The following is a 21,796-nucleotide window of genomic DNA, read 5'->3' on the forward strand; positions in this document are numbered from 1 at the left end:
CAGCCCCGCCCCCAGCCTTCTTGCTCCTCAGCCGCCAACCCCACGCCCTTACTTCCGCCCCAACCTGTCAGCTGGGACCGAGGGTCCTACTCTCTATGCCTTCGCTTGTGCTGCCTGATTAAAAATATGACAGCGAAAAATAAAGTTAGAAATATATTCTTTCTACACGACTCATACTTTTACCTCAGATGCATAAATGCCAAATTAGCAGGTCCTTGTAACTTGGAGGCTCCCTGTAGTGTAAACATTTGGGGTGATTCAGGCAGTGTTTTGGACGACAGCAACTGCAGAGGTCCCCGGCCTGCCGAGGGAAACGTGGATTCGCTGGGGCGGAGTGGTCCTAGGAGGAAGTGGGGCTCCCGGCGAAGTTGGCGGGGGATTTCTGTGCGACCGGCCTCATCATGTACGCGTTTGCTTACCGACCGCCCTCATCCCACGTCCCACTGCTCGACCTTAACTCTCTCCCTCTCTCTTCCCCAGGTCGAAGGTTTCCTTTAAGATCACGCTGACGTCGGACCCACGGCTGCCGTACAAAGTGTGAGTCGGTGGGCTGAGACGGGCCTCTTGGTGCCCGGCAGGACGGGGCTGGGCTGGGGTCATCCGAGCCTTGCGAACAACTGCCGCCCCGTCGGCCTTCGTCCCCTCCGCGCCCACCCAGCAGCCTCTCGCCGGAGCCTGAGAGGCGCCGGCCCGCACTTGCTCGAGTGGAGGCTCGGCCCCGGCCCCGGCCCTGGCGCTGGGGTCTGGATGTGTTCCTGCTAATTAGTGGCTTCCCCTGGGAATTCATTGTTGGGTGGTGGAGCGGGAGGACGTGTGGACAGGGCTCCGGCAGTTTGCTGGGATTCTTTAGCAGTCTCTCTCTGCGGGAGATGAGAAGGGCCTTTCCCCGCCCTGACCAGCTGTTAACAGGAGGTTGAGGGAAAGGTCCTGCTTGTCGGAGCCTCAGAATTTACTTGAATGCGTGTTAATGTCAGGCTTCTGGTTTTCATTGCGAGGTGCGTGACTCAACAATTGAACATCACAAAATAACCAGTCTCAGATCTTACACTTTCTATGTTGGAATTTAACTAAGAGTGTTCCTAAACGGAAATAGGACCGTTTATGCATGGGGGGGGGCTGTCCTTGTGGATTAAAACAGTCTGACCATACGCTTAATCTGGACCTTCCTGCGAGTTTAAGTTAACACTCTTGATGTTATTACAGCTGCAGGTACGTAAAATGTAGCAAGGAACTTTAGTAGGAATTTGTGCATGATTGATATGTTTAGTGCCCCTGAATCAACTAATAACAGTTGCCATCAATTTCAGTCACTTGCTGCATCCATGACCCGAGTGACTGCCCAACCTTTTATTCTTTTGAACCTTTCTTCTCCAAAATACCATGTTATACATTTTGTCTCAAGTCTTCATGGTCACAGCCTACAACCTAAGATCTCCAATAATTGTTCTATCTCTAAAATTTCATTTTTAAGCACTCTTATAGATAACTACATTCTCTTATAGCTGATTTGCTGTAATATCTCTTCTGCCATGTTTCTTCAGTGCGTTGACCACACTTCTTTTTAATCTATAGCTGCCCTTCCCTGTGCCTTATCCCCCTCCATATAGAGCTTAGAGTCCATGGGCCTGTCTTTAAATCATTCTTTTGCAAAACCTGGTCCCCAATCCTCCCGAGCATATTTTGCTTCATGAAATACTCTTAAACCCAGCCATTTCTATGCTGTGTAACATAGCTTCATCTCTCTGGAGAAAATTCACAATTAGGGTGATAGTTTTACATAAAATTTATGACTGCATTCAGTAGTACGTAGCTCTCCATACATTCAGGTTTGCTCATTTTCCTCATTCTCAGAAAGGATTTTTTTTTTTTAATTCTCTACAGACTTTCCACAGCTTCTTTCCCCCTTGCTCTCAAGCTGTCAGAGGGAGCCTCTCCCATCTTTCTGTCTCTGCATGTATAAACATACCACTATAACTATAAACCCTTAATTTCAGTGTCTTAACCCTGACAATGGAAAATACAGCTTTATTCCTATGTAAAGCAAGTTGTTTCACTGGGCTCTAGATCCATCCATATATTTTAATTTTTCAAGATTAATGTACATGGAGTCCAGCTCCTTTCTCTTCATTATTGGTGTTTTGGTACTGTTCTCATCAGTGTGTAAATATATGCTAGAAAGTGAAGAAAAAAGAGGATATAATATCAGTGTAGCAAACACAATAGGATTTTACGCATGGTTAATATAGCTAGTATAAGGATATGCCAGTACTTACAAGTGCCTGGAACATTGTGCCAGTTCAATTCATATGTGGTAACTTAGTGAATTTAGTAAGTGTAACTGTTCTTTTGGAAAATATATGTATATTGTGTGTAAGAGTCCTTATGCTATGTTTTCTCATTCGCAGTAAGTGGTAATTAATACCTGAGAGTTCATAAAAGCAACTGGAAAAACATATTTGTGACCTATATTTTTCTTTTTTGGAGATGGAGTCTAACTTTGTTGCCTTTGGAAAGTGCTGTGGCATCATAGCTTGCAACAGCTCAAACTCTTAGGCTTAAGTGACTCTCTTGCCTCAGCCTCCCAAGTAACTGGACTATAGGCACCCACCATAAGGCCCAGCTATTTTTAGAGATGGGGTCTTGCTCTTGCTCAGGCTGGTCTCAGACTCCTAAGCTCAAGCAATCCACCTGTTTCAGCCTCCCAGAGCACTCGGACTACAGGTGTGAGCCACTGCGTCCTGCTGTATTTTAACCTTTTTATGTGACTTTTCCCTTATGAAACAGGACAGTATATACTTGGATAGTGACACTTGCCTTTAGTTAAGCATTACTAATGTTGATTTCTACAAGGAATGTTTCATTTAGTTCTGAATTTATTCTGGGCAATAATGGAGTCTTTATTTGTTGTTTGTTGGTAGATTTCACTATCAGTATTGACACTAGGCTATAGAAATGTTAAAATTAGACCATCTTTTATACACAAGATGAACTAAAACACTGTTGGCTCTTTAAGTCTCTTTCAGACCTTTTCCATCTTATTTCCCACCTTCTCTTCTCCCTTCCTTACTACCACCATCACTAATCAGTCCCCCTCCTACATTGAAAAGTTAGCCCTTCTAATCTTTGCTGCCTTTACACACATTCTTAAATGTAATCTTGTGAGCACTACTTTTTGACAGTCTATTTTAAACAAAATGTCCCCTCTGTGAAGATTTTTGTAATCATCCAGTTATGCCCTTTTTGAGTTTCCTTTGGAATTTTTCTTAGTCTTCTTAATAACATTTGTCTATTTGTGTCATCATTTTATTTAAATGAGATGTTTATTAAAAGAACAAATGATGCCAGTAATTCATTTTGCAGATTCACTTTAATGTAAATGATAGTTTCCATTTTTTCAAACATTAGTACAATTAATGCACCAATTTCATAAAATGATAGTGACTGGCAAATACAGTGGCTTCAAATATGGATGAGGTTTATGGAGTTATCATGATACTCATTTTCTCTTTAATTTTCTGCCAACTAGAATATTTATTAAAAGATGTTTTTATTCTGTGTTTTATTGGCTTGTCTGTGGACAGTCTTACTAACTTAATATACAGGTAGAAACTTATTTTAATGAACATCAATATGACATCTCATTACATTGAAAAGACATTTCCACGCTCCAAGTCAAAAATGAATTGAACCTCAGAGTGTTTGACTTTTTCCTATTGAGGCAGAGTTTTAAGGAAATGAAACTCAGGTTCTAGACTACAGATGTGCTACAGAAATACTTACAAAGTATGTTGCCTATTGGTAAACTATCACGTTGCCATTTATTATCTATTTTTTAAACAATGTATATCCTTTAGAATTTTGCTTTTGCTCTTCTATACTTCCTTAAGAAAAATTAAGGGAAAAAATGATGGTCATTTTTGTTCTTTTAACAGTATTTTGGAGTGGAATGGGGACATCCAAGAAATCCATACACACTTACAAAAAGTCAGTATATTGGTAATATACTGTAGTTGATATAATGATTCTTGTATTCAGAGATCTGTAGTCTAAGGAGGAACCAGGGCATTTATATGAGAACGTTTTATAATGGTAGTTGGTGTTAAGGCACTAATAGAAAAATAGGGTGGTAATGGGTAGAGAGAAATTTCAAAGAGAAATGTTAGCTTGTCCGTCTATCTTCCCTGCTTTGAAAAATTAACAGTTTTCTATTTTTTATGATTTTAATTTATTTTACTTTAGGAATCTTATTTCGTTATTTCACTTATTTTTAAGCCTCTTACTGTGTCTTTAAGTATCTTAGAGTACAGTGTAAATTTCTTTTTTTGCTGTTAATTTGGAAAATGGATACAGATTGACTCTACAACGAAGTCATTAAAAATATATCTGTTTACTGGTGATCTTTAATATACTCGGCCATTGTATAGGTCAATTACCAAAATTACACATCCCTCTCTAGAATGTCACTTTAGATACTAAGCTTTTTTCAAATGATGGTGTAAAAAGTAGAAAATCCATTTCATTATTGGCATTTTGCCATAATAAATATGTCTTTTCATCAGTTTGGTCTACTACTTTAGACATTATCATTATTAATAGTACATAGTTTTATGACCAGCAGTGATGCTTCCCAGGCAGCCTTTCCTATAAACAGTAGTAACATTACTGCACTGAGTGAAAGGTCTTTAGAGGGAAGATGGTAAAGTGGATGGAGAACTAGGGAAAGATTCAAGTTTGTAAAATCCATCTCTAGAAACGGACAGCAAGTAGTCTAAATGCTAGACTTAATTGGAAAGGAAATATATATACCTACGCCTTGTAGAAGTTGTTAATTTTTCAAGTAGAACTCTGATAACCATCTCAGTTTTAAGACTGTCACTCTTTTTTTTTTTAGAGTTAACAAAATACAGTAAAAGTAGCAAATTTTGAAACTCTAAAGAGCTTTGTCCCGCAACTAAGGGGCTTTTGTAAAAAACCTTAACTTTGCCTTTGTGGGCGGGACACAATTATAAGAGGTACTTTACTTAACCAATGCTGACAGTGTAACCTCGTTCTTTGTACCCGCAATGAATCCCCAACAATTTAAAAAAAAAAAATAACTTTGTTCTAAAATTCTTCTTACAGACTTAGTGTTCCTGAAAGTACACCCTTTACAGCAGTCTTAAAATTTGCAGCAGAAGAAGTAAGTATGAAAACTTTTAACAATTTTTGTAGAGTGCAATTTAGCAGTATGTTTTGAAAATCTTTAAAATTTGCATGCTCTTTGACACACCATTTCCACATGGGCTCCTTACCAGATCTGTTTATTGGTGATCTTTAATATACTTTCACAAAGTCATAAGTGAGCACTTACTTTCAAATATAAGAAGAATAAGTTAAACAAATTGTGAATGTATCTCTAATGCAACCATTAAAAATTATAAGAATTTTTATCAAAATGGAAAAAGTACCAGTGATGTGTAGTTTTTTTAAAAATAACATTGTATTACACTGTATCTGTATACTCACATTTTACTAGTTTTGATTCTGAAATTATGATTTTATAAAAATCTGTCATATTTTTCAAATTTTCTCTATGAGCATGTGGATTATAGTAAAACTTGTTGACTTGATAAGTGTGTAGTTTTTAACAAGCTGCAGTTTTCTGGGTTTTTTTTTAAGAAATGAAAATTTTTTATTCAAAATTATCAGAAGCTTTTATAAGACAGCCTTTTGGGCATGACCCTTGGAAGAGTAGCTTAATTTGGTAGAAATGGCCCCAAAATGTGTCTTGGAAGACAGAGACATAGGTTCTTGTTTAGTTGTGTCATTAATTAGCTGTATAGCATGCCCCAAACCCTCCCATGTCTTCCTTCTCCAGTTCTTGAATCTGTGAATGGGAATTAGTGCCTGTCATTCCTAATTAAGTGATTTTGAGTAAAAATAAATCATTTCTTGATACTCTGTGGTGAAGTTAAAACTACTAGACAGGTGCACAGTAACCCAAATCCAAATGTTTTGGTTTAGAATCTTTAGAAAAGTTTATAGTCACAGAAAAATAATTTCACTAACAAACAAGAAACCAGCTTGACTCACGTCATCTGTCATCCTGCCCTATACTTAAGTACTTAATGGAAGTCAGCCAAACTGTCAGTGCTCAACAGCTCCTTGTAAACTTTTGTCAAAGACCATAACTGCAAAGTAGTAGTACCTGTTGTAAGGTTAATTTTGATCTATTCTTCATGCAGAAAGAACAAGTAAAATGAGATTAGACACATATCTGAATACAACATTGTCATTACTTTTTGCACTATAGATCACTTGAAAGAAATATTCCTAGTCTTGGTGGGGCATAGCAGAGTCCACAAATTGCAGATTTAAGAAGTAGATCTGTACAAGCTGTACTTAATACTGATTTTTCTATTTTGTAGTTACTACCCACTGTGTAAGGCAGAGGCATTGTTATAATGTTGGCTTTCTAGTGAAAGTATAAGAAAGTCCTAACAGACATGCAGTAGGAAATAAGCTAACAAATTTCTTACAACCACGACATATTAAGGTTTCAATGTAGGTTACAATTATTATAAATCGTGGTATTACACATTTAGAAAGGCTATGATTTTCAGGCAATGGCAAGAGGGGCTTTTAGAAGGTGACACTGGAATCTTTTGCTAAGAACAAACATTAAGTTGAGAAACAAAGATTCTAGGTTTAATTCTCTGGTAAAATTGTTTTGATAAGCTATAGTAAAATTTCCCAAGACGTAACTGGGAATCCATTCAACTAAATAATGCGTTGTCCAATTTGGAAAGACCTCCTCTTATATCCTAAGCTTAAGAATTATGGGATCTGAAGAAGAAAATAAGTGATAAAAGAGAAGTTACTGTATTTTACAAACTAGTGTTGCCTCCCCAGATTTCAGCTTACCTGTGGCCTTTACATTCTACACATGGGAAAAAGTATTAGCAATGACTTCTGTCTTTTTAAAGTTCATAAAATACATTGCATGATGTAGATGTGACTTAAGAAAATGTATCATTTATCTTAAAAAAGGGCATAATCTAAGAGGAACACTCAGAAGGGTAACTGAAATTTTTAGGATTTTAGTTTTGAAAATCTGAGAGTTCTATAACTGAGTATGTGATCAAAGTGCTATTGAAGGCCAGGCACAATGGCTCACCCCTGTAATCCCAGCACCTGAGGGGGGAGGATTACTGAATCTAGGAACTCAAGACCAGCCTTGGGCAACATAGTGAGCCCCCAACTGTGTTGTCTACAAAAATAGAAAAATTAGCTTGAGCCCAGGAGTTTGAGTCTGCAGTGAGCTATGGTTGTACTGTGCTACAGCCTGGGCAACAGAGAAACCCTGTCTCTTTTGAAAGAAGAAAAAAAAAATGGAAGAATTTTATTGAGATTATAACTTGTATAAAATATTTTTGAAATATTTTAAAATTTATTTAAGAGTATTTTAAAGTTCTTTAAAAAAATCTTAATCTTTAAAAAGAATGCTTATAATTAAGAATGTATCACATTCAGAGAAAAATAATTTGTTTATTAGGTGCATAATATTGTAACAAGATTGTTCTTATTTATTGTTCTTATTTTAAAACTTGATTCTTCAATTAGTAATTTAAACTTTTAGTTATTTATGGGACCATTATAAATGCCTAGAGCAATGTTTCCCAGACAACTAAAACCACATAGGATAACACTCCATGAAAAACTGGAGTTAGTGGCCAAAAAGTACAGTATACTTTTTATTTATGATTTTCTGTTGGAGTTAAACTGTATTAGCACCATATTAAAGGCATTGAGAAGACCACTAGTTTAATGTAGTATTTTCTAAACTTATTTGATCATAAAACTCCAATGTAATATCGGTAAAATTAGTCCATAGCCCAGATATACTTAATACAAATTTGTTTGGTACACTAGTAAACTATGGAGATGTAAACACACCTTGGCAACTGCAGGTCTCTAGAGCTTTAAGAGTTGGAATCTTCTTTTAGGTACCAATAAGTTCCATGCCCCATTTCATTGACACAAAAAGCACATCTTTTTTACAATGTCTGTGAAATAAGTTAGGGGAGACTTGCTCTTCCTGTTGGCCATATGGAAGTCACTTAATTGTCTAGGTGACATTGCGTGCACCTAACTGAACTTAGTTGTTACTTCCTAGTGACATAACTGGACTATTGCAATCCTTTTATTGAAACAGATCATTTAAGGAGAATTTAAGAAATACAAGCCTTGGTTGTCTCCTGAATATCTTCTGTAGGCACTTCTCCTTAAACGCAGGAGAGCATCTGCTTGGAATGTGCCATTTTTATGAAATTTTGGAAATAATCTCATCAATTTGTTTTACTTGGGGGGGGGCTTATGAAGAGATCGTATATAAGCATGACATGGCTAAGTCTGAAAGGGTAAACATTGATTGGGTCATCGATTGATTGACACTGTTTTTCCTTTTTTGTAATACATAAAATAAGGTACATTTTCCAATCAGTGATGTCCTAAATTCAGTCAAATGAATTATTTAGACTATGGGTTGTTTTTCAGATTAGCAGATTGATAAAGCAGATTATAGCAGACCATTGAACAGCACAGGGGTTAGGAGTGGCAGCCCTGGTATAGTCTAAAGTCCACATGTGCCTAAACTCCTCCAAAACTTCACTGATGATAGCCTGTTGACCAGCATAAACATGTGATAATGTACTGTATTCTTAAAATAAGAAAGCTAAAGAAAAGAAAATACTACTAAGAAAACCATAAGGAAAGTACACTTACTATTCAGTGGAGGTGTCTTCCTCCTCATTGTCTTCCCAGAGTAGGCTGAGGAGGGCTTGGATTTTCCTCAGAGTGTCAGAGATAGAAGAAACTCTGCATATAAGTGGACCCCCAGTCTTGAGCTGTGTAAGGGCTCACTATACTATGGTGCCACCTATTTTAAAAGATACATCACATTTTAGAAGTACAGAATTGATTTCAGCTTTCCTGATCATCTTTTGTAACTTGTCTTCTGTTTAGTTTAAAGTTCCTGCTGCAACAAGTGCAATTATTACCAATGGTAAGAATTTTCATTTTAAAGTTATTTATTGCCTCAAATATACGGAAATTGTTTAAAAGGAGTCAAATTAAAATTCACTTAATTACAGAAAGCTTGAAATACTATCTCAATGGTATACTTAATGGTAAATGCTATGTCAGGGTTATTCATCATTAGCTCTTTTTCTTTTTGGGTTTTTTTTTTTTGGTATTTTTAATATAGTATAGCACTTTCTAATATCTTGTGCTCTTATCACTTCTTGCCAGATTTTTACTGAAAATGACTTTTTATTTAGAAAGTTTTTAAAATATAAATTACATTAGTAAATGCTGTAGAATATGAAAAATTAAGCAGAAATGGACCTTATAATCCCTTTCCTGACAAAACTGTTTCTTAGAGGCTGCTAATGGGACTTTATTCAGTGAGGTACTTAATTAAAAGTAGCTTGGAATCCTGATAACAAAGTATAATAGAACCAGTTCTATGAAAAAATAGTGAAATAATAAGAGTGAAGATTACAGGGAGGGCTTAACACTCTTTACGTATGCAAAGTAATACTGATAGGTGCCAGAGAGCAGTCTGCACAGGTGGGAGTAAGAGGAACCCAGCTTAATGTGTGTGATGTAACTTGGATGACAGAACTTCTCACTGGAAAATACTTTTAATGCCGTCACATTTTATGTGACAGCGTGCAGAAATAGTGTTTCTCTGTGTAGAAGAACGCTGGCCTACTTTCTGGAAACTTCAAAGTCCCCATTGAATTAATTCTTAGGAATATGCTTTGAAACTTTGAAGTGTTTGGGGGAATTTGAACTAGATGACTTGGCGGGCTCTCCCAGCTTTAGGATATGATGCCTTAGAGCAATATGAAGGTAATTAATGGCTTACCTAAGGTGCTTTTAGCTTTTTGGGAGAAATGACAAACATTTTTCATTCTATGTAACAGAATAGAATTACAATAGCAGATTTCAGCAGGTAACTTACCTAAAAGATTGTTACCCATGTGACATGGGATTTAAATTGGCCTCTGCACACAGCAGCACTATTTTGGCAAATTTCTTCTTGGTGTTAAACTAAACTATTTTATTTTTAGAAATAGCTTACATGATTTTACAAATTATTTTCTAGATGGAATAGGAATAAATCCTGCACAGACTGCTGGTGAGTATCTATTTGAAAACTCATGGAGGAGTGAGTGAGCCTATGTCTGTCAATTGACAGTGAATATTTAATCTAATTAGACTTGCTAGGATTATAATAGGATGAGCTGCTTTTTTTTAGAGATTCAGCCTTTACCTATGGTTCTGAGTAATAATTTGTTTCATTATGTCTATCAATTATGAGTGGTTTTGGCTATAATATCAGTAAATCTAATAGTGGCTTATGCATTGAAAGTATTTAATTAATACACATAACAGAAAGTCTGATGGTAAGATTGTACTCTCATGGAAATAATGATTTTTGACTTCTTGAGGTAGTGCATGTAAATGCATTATTCTTAGCTATTGTAAGTGCTAATTTTTTAAGGAGCTGAGTCCAGACTCAGCTTCAGCCTTCAGAGTGAGACATTGATGCTGTAACAAGCAGGCAGGGTAAAAGTCTTCTATATAATTAAAAAAAGTCTAGAACTTTTAAAAAATTACTGTGTATGATTTAAATGTTTTCTCTGGGACTTATAAACTAATTGTTTTAAAATTGATCATAGCATTAATATAGTATGTCCTCATTCTTGAGCAATAGTTATTTTTAAATTATTCTAAAAAATTTTTGTATTATAACAAAATTATACTATTTTTTATAGACCTCAGCTTAGAATTCAGCCATGCAGAAAATTAAGAGAGATCCAAAATTACAGATTTTTGTTACTTAAAATCAGTTTTAAGTGTATTACTGTATTAAATGTAAAAGGTTATTCATTGAACATTGTGAAGCACTTTATTATATAGGTGCCTTTAAACTTAGTAGATAAAGATTTTGTTTTTCTCATTCTAGGAATTTTCACTAGTTTACATTAATTTGAATTATTGCTTATTCTAACATATTGCTTGTTATATTACCTTTAAAAATTGAATTGTGCATATCATTGGGAATGAAGAAACTCTCAGCCAGCAATTCACCCCAGAATAGGTCATGGCATCCAAATTCTTAGCACTGTGGCAATTTAGATTTATTATCATTTTTTGTTTTTAGGTATTTTATTGTGTAATAAAGCAAGATTTTATGATTAAATAATTACACTGTTAGCTTGCTGAGTATACTTGTTAGCATTTTTATGACTGGTGTTCTTATTTAGAAATTTTAAACATTTGTTGGGTTGGTAGATAGGAAAAGGTTAGAAACAGGACTTGAAAGCATGAAATTTGGTTCTGATGATGCTTGAGATTTTTGCCTACTTTACTTTTACCTGATTTATTTATAGTTATGTAATAATTGTTGGAATATTAAGATAACTTGTTTTTTAGATACCTAACTTTGTGTTTTGTTTTTGTGTAGGAAATGTTTTCCTAAAACATGGTTCAGAACTACGAATTATTCCTAGAGATCGTGTTGGAAGTTGTTAATATCTGCTACTTGGAACATACAATTTCCTTTCAGAATAAATACTGATATTGATATTTTTTGTTGTGAAATTGAAATCAGGCATTGAATATATAATGAAAACCCCAGGAGTCAATGGACTAATGAGAAGTGACTTTTCTGTGCCTTCCTGTTCACACTCTTCATGTGAAGAGGCAGTGCTTAGAATGGAGGAGCTCCCCACAGAAGATCATACAGTCTTTGGTTGCTACCTCAAAGCACAAGCAGTTCGTTCTTTGGGGTAAATGGGTTCTCCAACTGTGTTTTATAACTGGAGGATGTTTCTGATAATTCTATCTGAGAACATTTGGAAAATTAAAACTAACTGAATATTACATGTTTGTTTCAGTTAAAATATAAAAGGATTATGGATCATGGATGGTAGTTTGGCTTGATAGCATCTGATATGCAGACTCATAATTTGATTCTTAATTAATTATATATAGTAATTTCTAATGGAGGCAGTAGACACATCAGTGAATACTCAACTGTCTTACCATTTTATCATTTAGATTTGAGTTTAATACCTTATGTGTCATAAATTTCAATTTAATATCAAATAAAAATTGAATTTTTTATCTAGCTTTTATGTATATAGATTGATGTCCTATACCCAATTTTAACAGTGCTCTTGCAGAATTCACTATTGGTGGTGGTAGGAATTGACGATACAGTGGAACCTGAGCTTTGCATTCCTTTGTTAGTCTCTTTCAGTACAAACTTTTACAGCAGCGATTGTTAAGAACCCTTATGTTTAAAGATGGTATTTTTAAGCAGCATTCAGGAATAGAGAATTGCTGCAAAGAAGATCTGAAGGTCAAAGCTGATTGGAAATGCTGATGTTTATACCCTGAAGACTCAGCTTTCAAGGAAGGGCTAAGATTAGTCTCCTAAGTGACTAAGGAGCCAGGAGAAGCAAGATGGGGAAGCCCAGATGACCAAACTTCTGGTAAGGAGGAAAGCAACAGGGTAACAGGAAGGGGACCAGAAAGCTGTAGCAGAGTGTCGTAGAAAAAGCCAGCTGGACAGAGCTGCAGAGATTATGTTGGGGAGAACTGAAGAGAAAACAAAATGCTGGATATGGTCAAAGTAGCAGAAGGCAGTTAGAGAAAGCAAAGTGTTGGCCTTGTCAGCATACAGATTGAAAATAGGTCTCACGAGAATACAAAGAATTGCATAATATAAGGAAGGATTTTATTTGCCCCTCAGAGGAAACCAGTCTCTGTGCAAATCTTGAAAGATGAAGTGAAGGCTCACAGTGATTCCAAATCAGCATTTGAACCACTGTGTTTTAAATGATGAGCTCTTTGGAGGCAGTGATTGTGTCTGTCTCGTTCTTTCTAGAGCTGGAAATGTAAATACTTGCTGAATTATTCATGAATAAATTCTCTCAGACCAATTTTTATATTAACATGTTTCATTATCTTCCCTGTGATAGGTCCTGGATTCACTGGGGGGAAAAAATATAAGAAAATTCAGCTGAATCAGCATTTGCGGGATGCCATTGTTTATAAAATTACCAATAAAGTTAAAAAATGAACAGGATCTGAATTACCAAAGGAAAAATTTCTTCCCTGAGGTAAAAATAAATATACTGCTTTGCTGATGCTTGAGAAAGTTTTTATTTGAGAGGGATTTTATTTGGGGGGTCTCGCTCTGTCACCTAGGCAGGAGTACCTTGACCTCAGCCTAGTTCACAGTAACCCCAAACCCCTGAGCTCAAGCAATCCTCCTGCCTCGTCCTCCCAAGTAGCTGAGACTACCAGTGCCTCCCACCGCGCCTGACTAATTTTTCTATTTTGAGTAGAGACGGGTCTCACTTTGCTCAGATTGGTCTTAAACACTTGAGCTCAGTCTTTCACCTCATTTTCCCAGAGAGCCACCATACTCAGCTGAAAGTTTTCATTTATTTTTATTTATTTATTTTGAGACGGAGTCTCCCTCTCGTCACCTTGGGTAGCGTGCCATTGCATTGCATCCTCATAGCTCACAATAATCTCAAACTCTTGGGCTCAAGTGAGCCTCCTGAGTAGCTTGAGACTACAGGCACCTGCCATGAAGCTCAGCTAAATTTTTCTATTTTTAGTAGACATGAAGCTTCACTCCTGCTCAGGCTGGATTTGAACTCCAGAGCTCAGACAATCCTCTCACTTCAGCCTCCCAGAGTGCTGGGGTTACAGGCATGAAAAAAATTTTTTTGTAAATAAAATCTAATAACTCAAAAGCCTGTTTTTCAGGAAATTAACTCTTCATTAACCCAAAATTTATAAATACCAACTCCTGCATTTTTGGTTTAGTTTCGATTTTCCTGCATTCTGATTGTAGCACACAAATCTGCCTGCTGTATTGCATAAGTAAGTTTATGCTGTTCTGTGCCATGAAAGTAATTCATTTTATATTTTTGTTCTTCTGTTTGGAAGTTAGATTGTATTGAGTTCCCGAAAACATTCTATTAAACAACTAGACATTTTGTTATTAAATAAATATGATTTGTAATTTCTTTGTGCAGAATGATTTTAAGTAGTTTAAATGCATTATTGGTCCATAGTTAATATCTTAAGGAAATACATTTTGTTACACTATCAACCACTTTGTGTACTCTTACTTCATTATTGTTACTCTTAATCATTAGCATATCTGTTCAGCCAGTGTATAACAAGTGAAGAAAGAAAAGGGCAGAGATGACTAATGGCCGTAAGTCACGGAAATGATAAGTGAGCATGGTGACATTCCAGTCAGCAGTACTACACACTCCACATTTTTACTGTGTATGTTTAAAAACAGATACACAAAGTACTTAATGTGTCATAGTTGCCTATAATATTCTATGCAGTAACAGGTCCACATTTGTAGCCTGTAAGCAGTAGGCTATGCCATGTAGGTGTGTGAGTGTGCTTGTGATGTTCACATGATGACAGAATTGTGTAATCATTTCTCAAAGTGTTCTTGTCACTACATGGTACATAGTAGTAGTTTCCAATGCCAGTTATTTTTTATAGGTGCCAAACCTGGGTGATAATCCTAGTCACCTAGAAATTAAAAACACAAATCTTCAGAAACCACCCCTCAGATTATGACTCTGGAATTGTATGTAAGAACCTCTGTAAAAAGCAGTCCTGGTGATTTCTGCTGTGCAGGTGGTTTGAAATTAATGAGAAGCTCAACCCTCTTACTTTATAGAATAGAATGAGGTCTAAGCTAAGGAGTCAAAATAACTGGAAAATGTTCCATGATCTTGTTCAGTGCACTTTTCCACTGCTATGTTTTCTAGTAGCTTGATGGGTGTGAAGATGCCAGCTAACACTTCCCACACTCAACTGGTACTAAAAACCTCCTTTCAAATTTCTCAAGTCAATAGTTTTAGATATTTTTTAGAACCAGTTATTCAGAGTAAAAATCAGTGGGAAGAAAACTGAGTCCTATTTAATCCACTCTTTGCCCAAATGAAAATATTGAAACTCTCTACCAAGTTTTTCACCCAAGGACCTTGAAATATTTGTGAATTGGAAGCATTGATACACTTTAGTGGAATGATTCTAAGTTAGCTGAGATTAGTGTTTCTGAGGTCATTTATAAAACCACACACAAATATGATTTCCTTAATGTAATTCGTCCCAAAGAAATTGGCTAGACACCTGTCTGTCGAATATTTTACTGGATAATTTCACTTACCACTTACATTGTCTAATTCTTTACTACAGTGCCAAGTTATTTCCCCCATTTTATAGAATAAAGAGGCTTAAAAAAGTTGAGATTGGAAATTTGAACCCATGTTTTGACTTTGGAACTCTGCATGTTATACTGGGACAATATCATTGTCTGCAGGGTATTAGATCTGTACTGGATTAAAAATTTTAAAGTTTTCAAAAAATGGAAGATTTAAATATCATTTCCGAATACCAATTATGTGTGTAGTGAAATGAATGGCATTACTTTTTAAAATGTATAAATATGATAAAATTTTAAGATGTTATTATAAATCAACCAAATGAAGATAATGATACTGGTATACTTCATAGGGTGGCTTGGTGGCAGTAGGGACTGTCCCCCTATATTCATCAGCCTTGTCAGATAGTTCATGTTTCTAATTATAATTTTTTTGGAAATGCAGCTGCAAGATTAGTCACCTAATAACTTAACTCTCCAATCAGATTACTGCCCAAAAGCCTTTTTAATGCAGAAATTCTGAGTGAGTGCTAGAAATGAATAAATCATTACTTAAAACAAGCTATTCAGACCGTTAATTGAGATACTTCTTATACTATTATTATTTTTCATTTTTCATTTCAGATTAATATAAGGGTACATACAATTAAGTTACATAATTTGCATTTGTTAGGCAAAGTCTGAGTTGAATTTGGACCCTATACTCTTGAAGAGCACAGCATAGCCAATCTATTGCCCACATCCTCCATGTTACCTGAACCCAGGTATCTGTCGGTCATTCTTTCTTCCTTTCTCTTGCCATATCAATCACCAAATTCCCTTGGTGCTGTTAACAAAACGTACCTCCTAGTCATCTAATTAAAGCCCTCATCTTCTCATATAATCTGTTACAAAAGAGCTCTCCATTCCCTCTTTTCCTCGTCCACACTGTTGCTGTAATGAGTTTTTGCTATGGAAATGTGAGTTTGTACTTTCACTAGTCAAAATCCTGCTGAATAAAAATCTGCACATGACATGAGACCCTTCATGGACTAGTCTGTTTAGACTCATCTGTTACTACTGCTCTTAGTTTCTGCAGCTGCACGGAACTGCACACAACACTGCCTCTCTGCTGTGCCGTGTCACACTTCTGTGCCTTTACTTTCTCCGTTTGTCTTCCTGGAAAACCTAGTACTTATTCTTTTAAATTCAAAAGCCATCTAGTCTTTCCTCATTTCTCCCTCGAGCATTATTTGTCTCTAAACTGTGCGTTTTATAAAAGTCTTACAAACAGAACTAAAACTGAGCTTCCAAATTACTTTACCCATAATAAATACTTTGTAATTGAAAGACTGTATCAAAGAAAGAATACTTTGAAAGCTGGAGCTATTTGTATCTCATACATTCTACCAAAATATTTAGCTAACCAAATAATCTGTTTCTTACAGTATGAATTTATTGTCTCAGAAATGAAGTAATGGTTTTTTAGAAAGTTCAAAACATTCTGCCATTTCTAAACAAATATGTATTAATTATTAGCTATATGCTGGATATTGTTCAATACTGGAAATGAAATACACTTAAGACACATTTATTCTTGTTTTTTGGGCTCTCCAAAATTTATATATTTGAAAGACATCAAAATTATCCAGTGTAGTAATCGTGGACATGAAGATGCATATCAAACCGTTTTTTAGGTGCTGGGTAAGTGCAGGCACTTTATACACATCATCTCATTTAGTCCTTCACCTCTTCACAAAGCACCAAGGTTGCTTTCTTCACTTTCCTGTTAAGGAAGTTGAGACTTAGGTCAATGTGTTTAAGGTTACAGTGAGGTTGACTCTCTTAGTCTGTGTGCCTATGAATTCCACAATGTGAGTCATGTTTGCCACCATTTTTTCTGGAATCACTGAAATAGTTTTCCAAAATGAAAATGAGCATGTCTGCAAGAGGCTCGGAGATTGCTATTTAACCACACTGTAATCTTACTTTGCTTAAAAATTTTAACATTCAACAGTTCTACATAAACACTTGCACTTGCAGATTCCTATTTGGTGAATATATATATTTATAGCAACAAAAAGAATTGTGAACATTTGAGAAGTGGACTTCTAGCCCTATTATCTACTTTGCTACATAAAGGATGTTATAATTTTGTTACTGGATGTGAAACACTGGCCAGGTTTGGCAGACAGATGCAGAAAGCCAGTTTTTGGCATAAGTCTCAGGTTTTCTGGCAAAACTTGTTAGCAATGTAAAAGCTGTTATTGAGAGCATATTGTGATGATACATCATGTCAATATTTGTTTGACTGAGTAACACTTGGATTTAATAAGTTAATTCTTAAGTGCACAGTTTACAACTGATGAGCTGTTTTAGAAATAAACTATGTAATTTTTGTCAGTGCCACAAACATTTTGACAAGTCTTAAATAGAGATGCTGTGATTTTTTAGATAAATGTATGGATGGATTAGGACTTTTTGAATTATCCTTAGGTGTAGAAATGAAACACAGAAACAAGGAATGAATAAATGAGTGACTCACAAAGGTAAATTACTGGGTTACAGAGAGGGTCATGCTGTCTTGTGGGGAATGGCAACTTCCTATGCTATCTCAAGACAATGGAACATGACGATTTCAGAGGGATGTGGGCACCATGACAGATCTAGTGGTTTGCTGTTAGTCATATATACCTATTTAATCTTGAACTTTCATAATCCTGCTATTTAATTGGAGTAGGGAGCAGAAAAAAGTAAGGGACTCCACTCAACAGGGTTTATTACTAAAGGCTTAACTGGAGATGCTTCCCAATACAGAAAAATGTTTAAAATATTTTGATTTAATTTTAACACATTATTTTATGTATTACATACTATATTCTTAAAGTAAAAGAAAAGAAAATGTTACATGTTAGGAAAATCATAAGGAAGTTAAAATACATTTACTTTTCACTGAGCAGCAGAGGGCAGTCCTAGAGGGCTTCCTCTTCTCGTCTTCACCGGGTAAGTAGTCTTGGAGAAGGAAGAGGAGGGGTTATTTTTGCTGTCTCAGGGATGGCAGAGGTTGAAAATCTGCATGTAAGTGGACCACACAATTCCAGCTTGTTTTGCCCCTACCTCCTTCATTACCTACCTTGATTCCCACCACTTGCTCACAGTCTCTGAAAAGCTGTGAGTCCCATGAAGACTTGCCAGAAATGTGCAATGTGCTCACTTTTTGTTTGTTTGTTTGTTTTTAGCTTTGCAGTTTTTGGCCGGGGCCAGGTTTGAACCTGCCACCTCCAGTATATGAGGCCGGTGCCCTACTCTTTGAGCCACAGGCGCCACCCACCCGTGCTCACTTTCTCTGCTCCCTTTTGTAGTATTCTTCACATTTGGCCTTGTAGCCTCACCTCATCCTCTGTCTAGATGGCTTTGGGTTTCTTTCTATTTTGAGTGTGGATTTTTTTTTTTCCTTGATCAACTCTTAATACCTTTGCTGATTTCAAACAGTCCCACACATCATCTCCTATTTAATAATGAGTTTAAATTGACTGTTCCAATTATAGGGATTGAAGAACATTCTAGAATAAGAAAGAATTTTTCCTGTGTTGTCCAATGCAGCAGGACTTGAGTAAACCTATAATTAATTAGTAGATCTTCCTCTTTATGCATTTATAGTTCTGAAGCAGTTGTCAGGATTTCATGTGTGAGTGAAATACACAGGGTGAAATACTTTCTTTTATTTTATTTTTTTTCATCACCACTACTTTCAATTATCTCATATCTTGTATTACAATGAGTAATAATTTTGAGGGTTATATGGTTAGCTCCAAATGATGTGACAGATAACGAGTGCTATAATATTGCAAAGAATTATGGAAGGCTGGGGCCATGTAAATGAGCTTACAGCAGTGGGGATGATTTGAGCAGGAAGCTTGCAGAGAAGGCCTGTGGGAAGGGTTCATGGATTGAGTCAGTAAGAATGTTTTGAGCACTTACTATGTAGCTAAACATTATCAGAGACAGAGTAGTGAGTGGAAAAAAGAAAGACAGGAAATAAATGATCAATATAACATCAAGTGCAATGATCTAAAAATAAAAGTCAAAGCATGGCATTTTAACTAAGGTGTAAGAAGTAAGTTCAATTTTAGGAAAGATGATGATGTGTGCTCATATGTAGTTGCGTTAGAGACAGTAGTCCAAATAGTAAGAAGAAAACACAAAACGCATTGTAGAAAAACTCCAGGTGGTTCATGCAGTCTAGGTGAACTTGCCTCTGGGCTCCTGTGGTACCATCTTGCACAGCCAATGGGAAGAATGTGGAAGCAGCCAGTGGAGTTCAGTTGAAGGGACGGCTAGGGGCTAGGTCTGTAGGAACAAAGTTGGAAGCCAGGAGCCCAGTTAAAGGGATTTTCCAGCAAGAGGCAATTATTAATTCAACAAGAGTGATAGGAGTGCTAAGATGTCATTGACTAAGGCTGTGGTCTGGACTGTAGACCTGAGTGGGGAGTTGGGCACCAGTCCCATATACCCAGGGTGGCAGGTTCAAACCTGGCCCCAGTCAAAAACTGCAACAACAACAAAAAAGGATTTACTGGTTGCATGCTGAATGTAAGAGAAAAAGAAGAGTAAATGCTGCATCTACATTTTTGGCTGAACAAGTAACTGGTTTGGTGATTTGCTAGGACGGAAAGGTTTGAGATAAAACATCCATCTTTGAGGGAGGGGTGGGACTTGCATTAAGAGCTTGACTTTGGATACCTAAAAGGTAAGTAAACTCTTAAGGAGCAACGGGCCACCTAGTCTAGGCTTTAGTGCCCTGAACAGCTGACAATGTGTCCGTTTAATTGAAGTTTAACTTTCAACTTTTAACCTTAGTATTTAACTTTCCCAACTCATGGAATCTATCCTCAAAGTAAATTTATCTGTGTCATCTAAACTTTCAACATCTATTCTTTGAGAAAAGCTCTCCCTCTGTCCTTGGATAAAAACTGAGAAAGCCCAGGCAGTCTCACTGCTTTTCATGTCACTATTAAGTACTAAAAAGAAAAAAAAAATTATCAGAATTTCAGTCCTGAAACTTGAAAATTCAGAACCATAATCAGTGCTTCCAACTTGATCCCAAACCCAATCACTTCTCCTCCCTCTCTCGAGCTGTGCAGGGAGACTGGATGCCTGCAGTTAAATGCAGTCCACGGAGTTCTCAGGGATCAGGCTTGGGACGTAGCTGTAGCGGGAGGCCCAGGCCCTGGACAGGAGCACAGCTGAGGGGGAGGCTGCAGCCCAGCGCAGCGTCCTGGCTCTCTACGGCCTTCCCTTCTTCCACTCGCTCCCTTTCCCTGTTGCTGCCTCTAGTTTCTGTGCCAGGAGTTGAGCAAGAGCAGAGGTAGGTGCTGAGGGGAACACCCAGTGGTCCTCACAGGCTGGCGGGTGCTCTCTGCTGTGTCCCGCGACTGTGCACCTGTGTGGTGGTCAGGACGCGCCTCCCCCATCTCGCTCGCGCTCTTCCCGCTGACAGTGGACCATCTCGCAGTCTGTTCAGCACTCCTTTCCCAGACACTGAGTTTGGAGTTCCACCTCCGGTTTCTCTCCCTGCGCAGATTCTATTGGCACTGCAGACAAATTTATTGTAGGGATCTAATAGAATCCATGAAACTGACATGTATTCCGCGGCATTAATTCCATATCTTTTGATCTTTAATATTTGGCTTGTCAGTGACGGCCCGTTTCTCTCAGTCACAGGCTCACCGAGCCAGCCGCAGGGTGCAGGAGTCACGGGGTGGGCTCCCGATTGCCCTGCAGCTCTGCCCCAGTGAAGACCTCCTGAAGCTTTTCTTAGCGCTAGCGTTAGACTCTTAAAATAGTTCTTCCCAAAGAAACTTTCTTCACAAATTCCATCTCTTGAATTACAAACTTTTTATGCAGTCAATGACCAATTAAATTATGCAAGTTTGTTTTGAAGGTTTCTTTTTTATAATTTTTCACATTGCTGTGTAAATCTGTGGTCTTAGAGGCTTGACAAAATGTTTACAACTCCTTACATTTTAAATGCATCATCTCCGTTAATCTTCACAACAAACTTGAATCTAGGTTTTGAGGGTCAGAGAGGTTAAATAATCTGGATCTTATCCCAGTCCTCATAAAGATGGCCAAAAAAGTTTTTGTACTGAAAATTTTAAGGGTGACTCATAACTAGCAAGTTGAAATTTTTTTATTCCTCCATGCAGGCATCTATTCACTGATGATACAAACTTGAGTTGCCCTTAGAAGTTAACAGTCCATGCTCCCAAGGCTCGGAAAATCAGGCAGGCAGGCAGAACTTTCTAGCTGCTTCAGCTGTCTCTCACGGGTCTCATCGGATGTTCTCATCTTTTGCGTAAATTGTGAGAAACCTCCATTACTGCTTTCTGCTCACACAACTGTAGCCTTCATTGGATAATTCAGATGGCAGCTAGTAAATAGCAGAAGACCCTCCAGAGGACCAATGAGGCCAAGATCCTTGGATCTGGACACAAGTTGTACCCCTGCAATAAACATGTGGACTAACACAAGAAAGAAAAGAAAAGAAAA

At 37.0% G+C, this 21,796-nt stretch overlaps 1 protein-coding gene across 1 annotated transcript; it reads left to right on the forward strand.

Annotated features, from left to right (window-relative positions):
- The first annotated feature begins 308 nt into the window (after nucleotides 1–308).
- On the forward strand, nucleotides 309–11,934 carry UFM1 (ubiquitin fold modifier 1). The gene is made up of 6 exons (XM_012811354.2): nucleotides 309–403; nucleotides 481–537; nucleotides 5,122–5,179; nucleotides 9,004–9,043; nucleotides 10,151–10,183; nucleotides 11,516–11,934. Coding segments are annotated over exons 1-6 (258 nt in total). The 5' UTR covers nucleotides 309–401; the 3' UTR covers nucleotides 11,584–11,934.
- Nucleotides 11,935–21,796: the final 9,862 nt, after the last annotated feature.

The sequence above is a fragment of the Otolemur garnettii genome, unplaced genomic scaffold (assembly GCF_000181295.1).
Source record: "Otolemur garnettii isolate 467f Iridium unplaced genomic scaffold, OtoGar3 scaffold00154, whole genome shotgun sequence".
Lineage (NCBI taxonomy): Eukaryota > Metazoa > Chordata > Mammalia > Primates > Galagidae > Otolemur > Otolemur garnettii.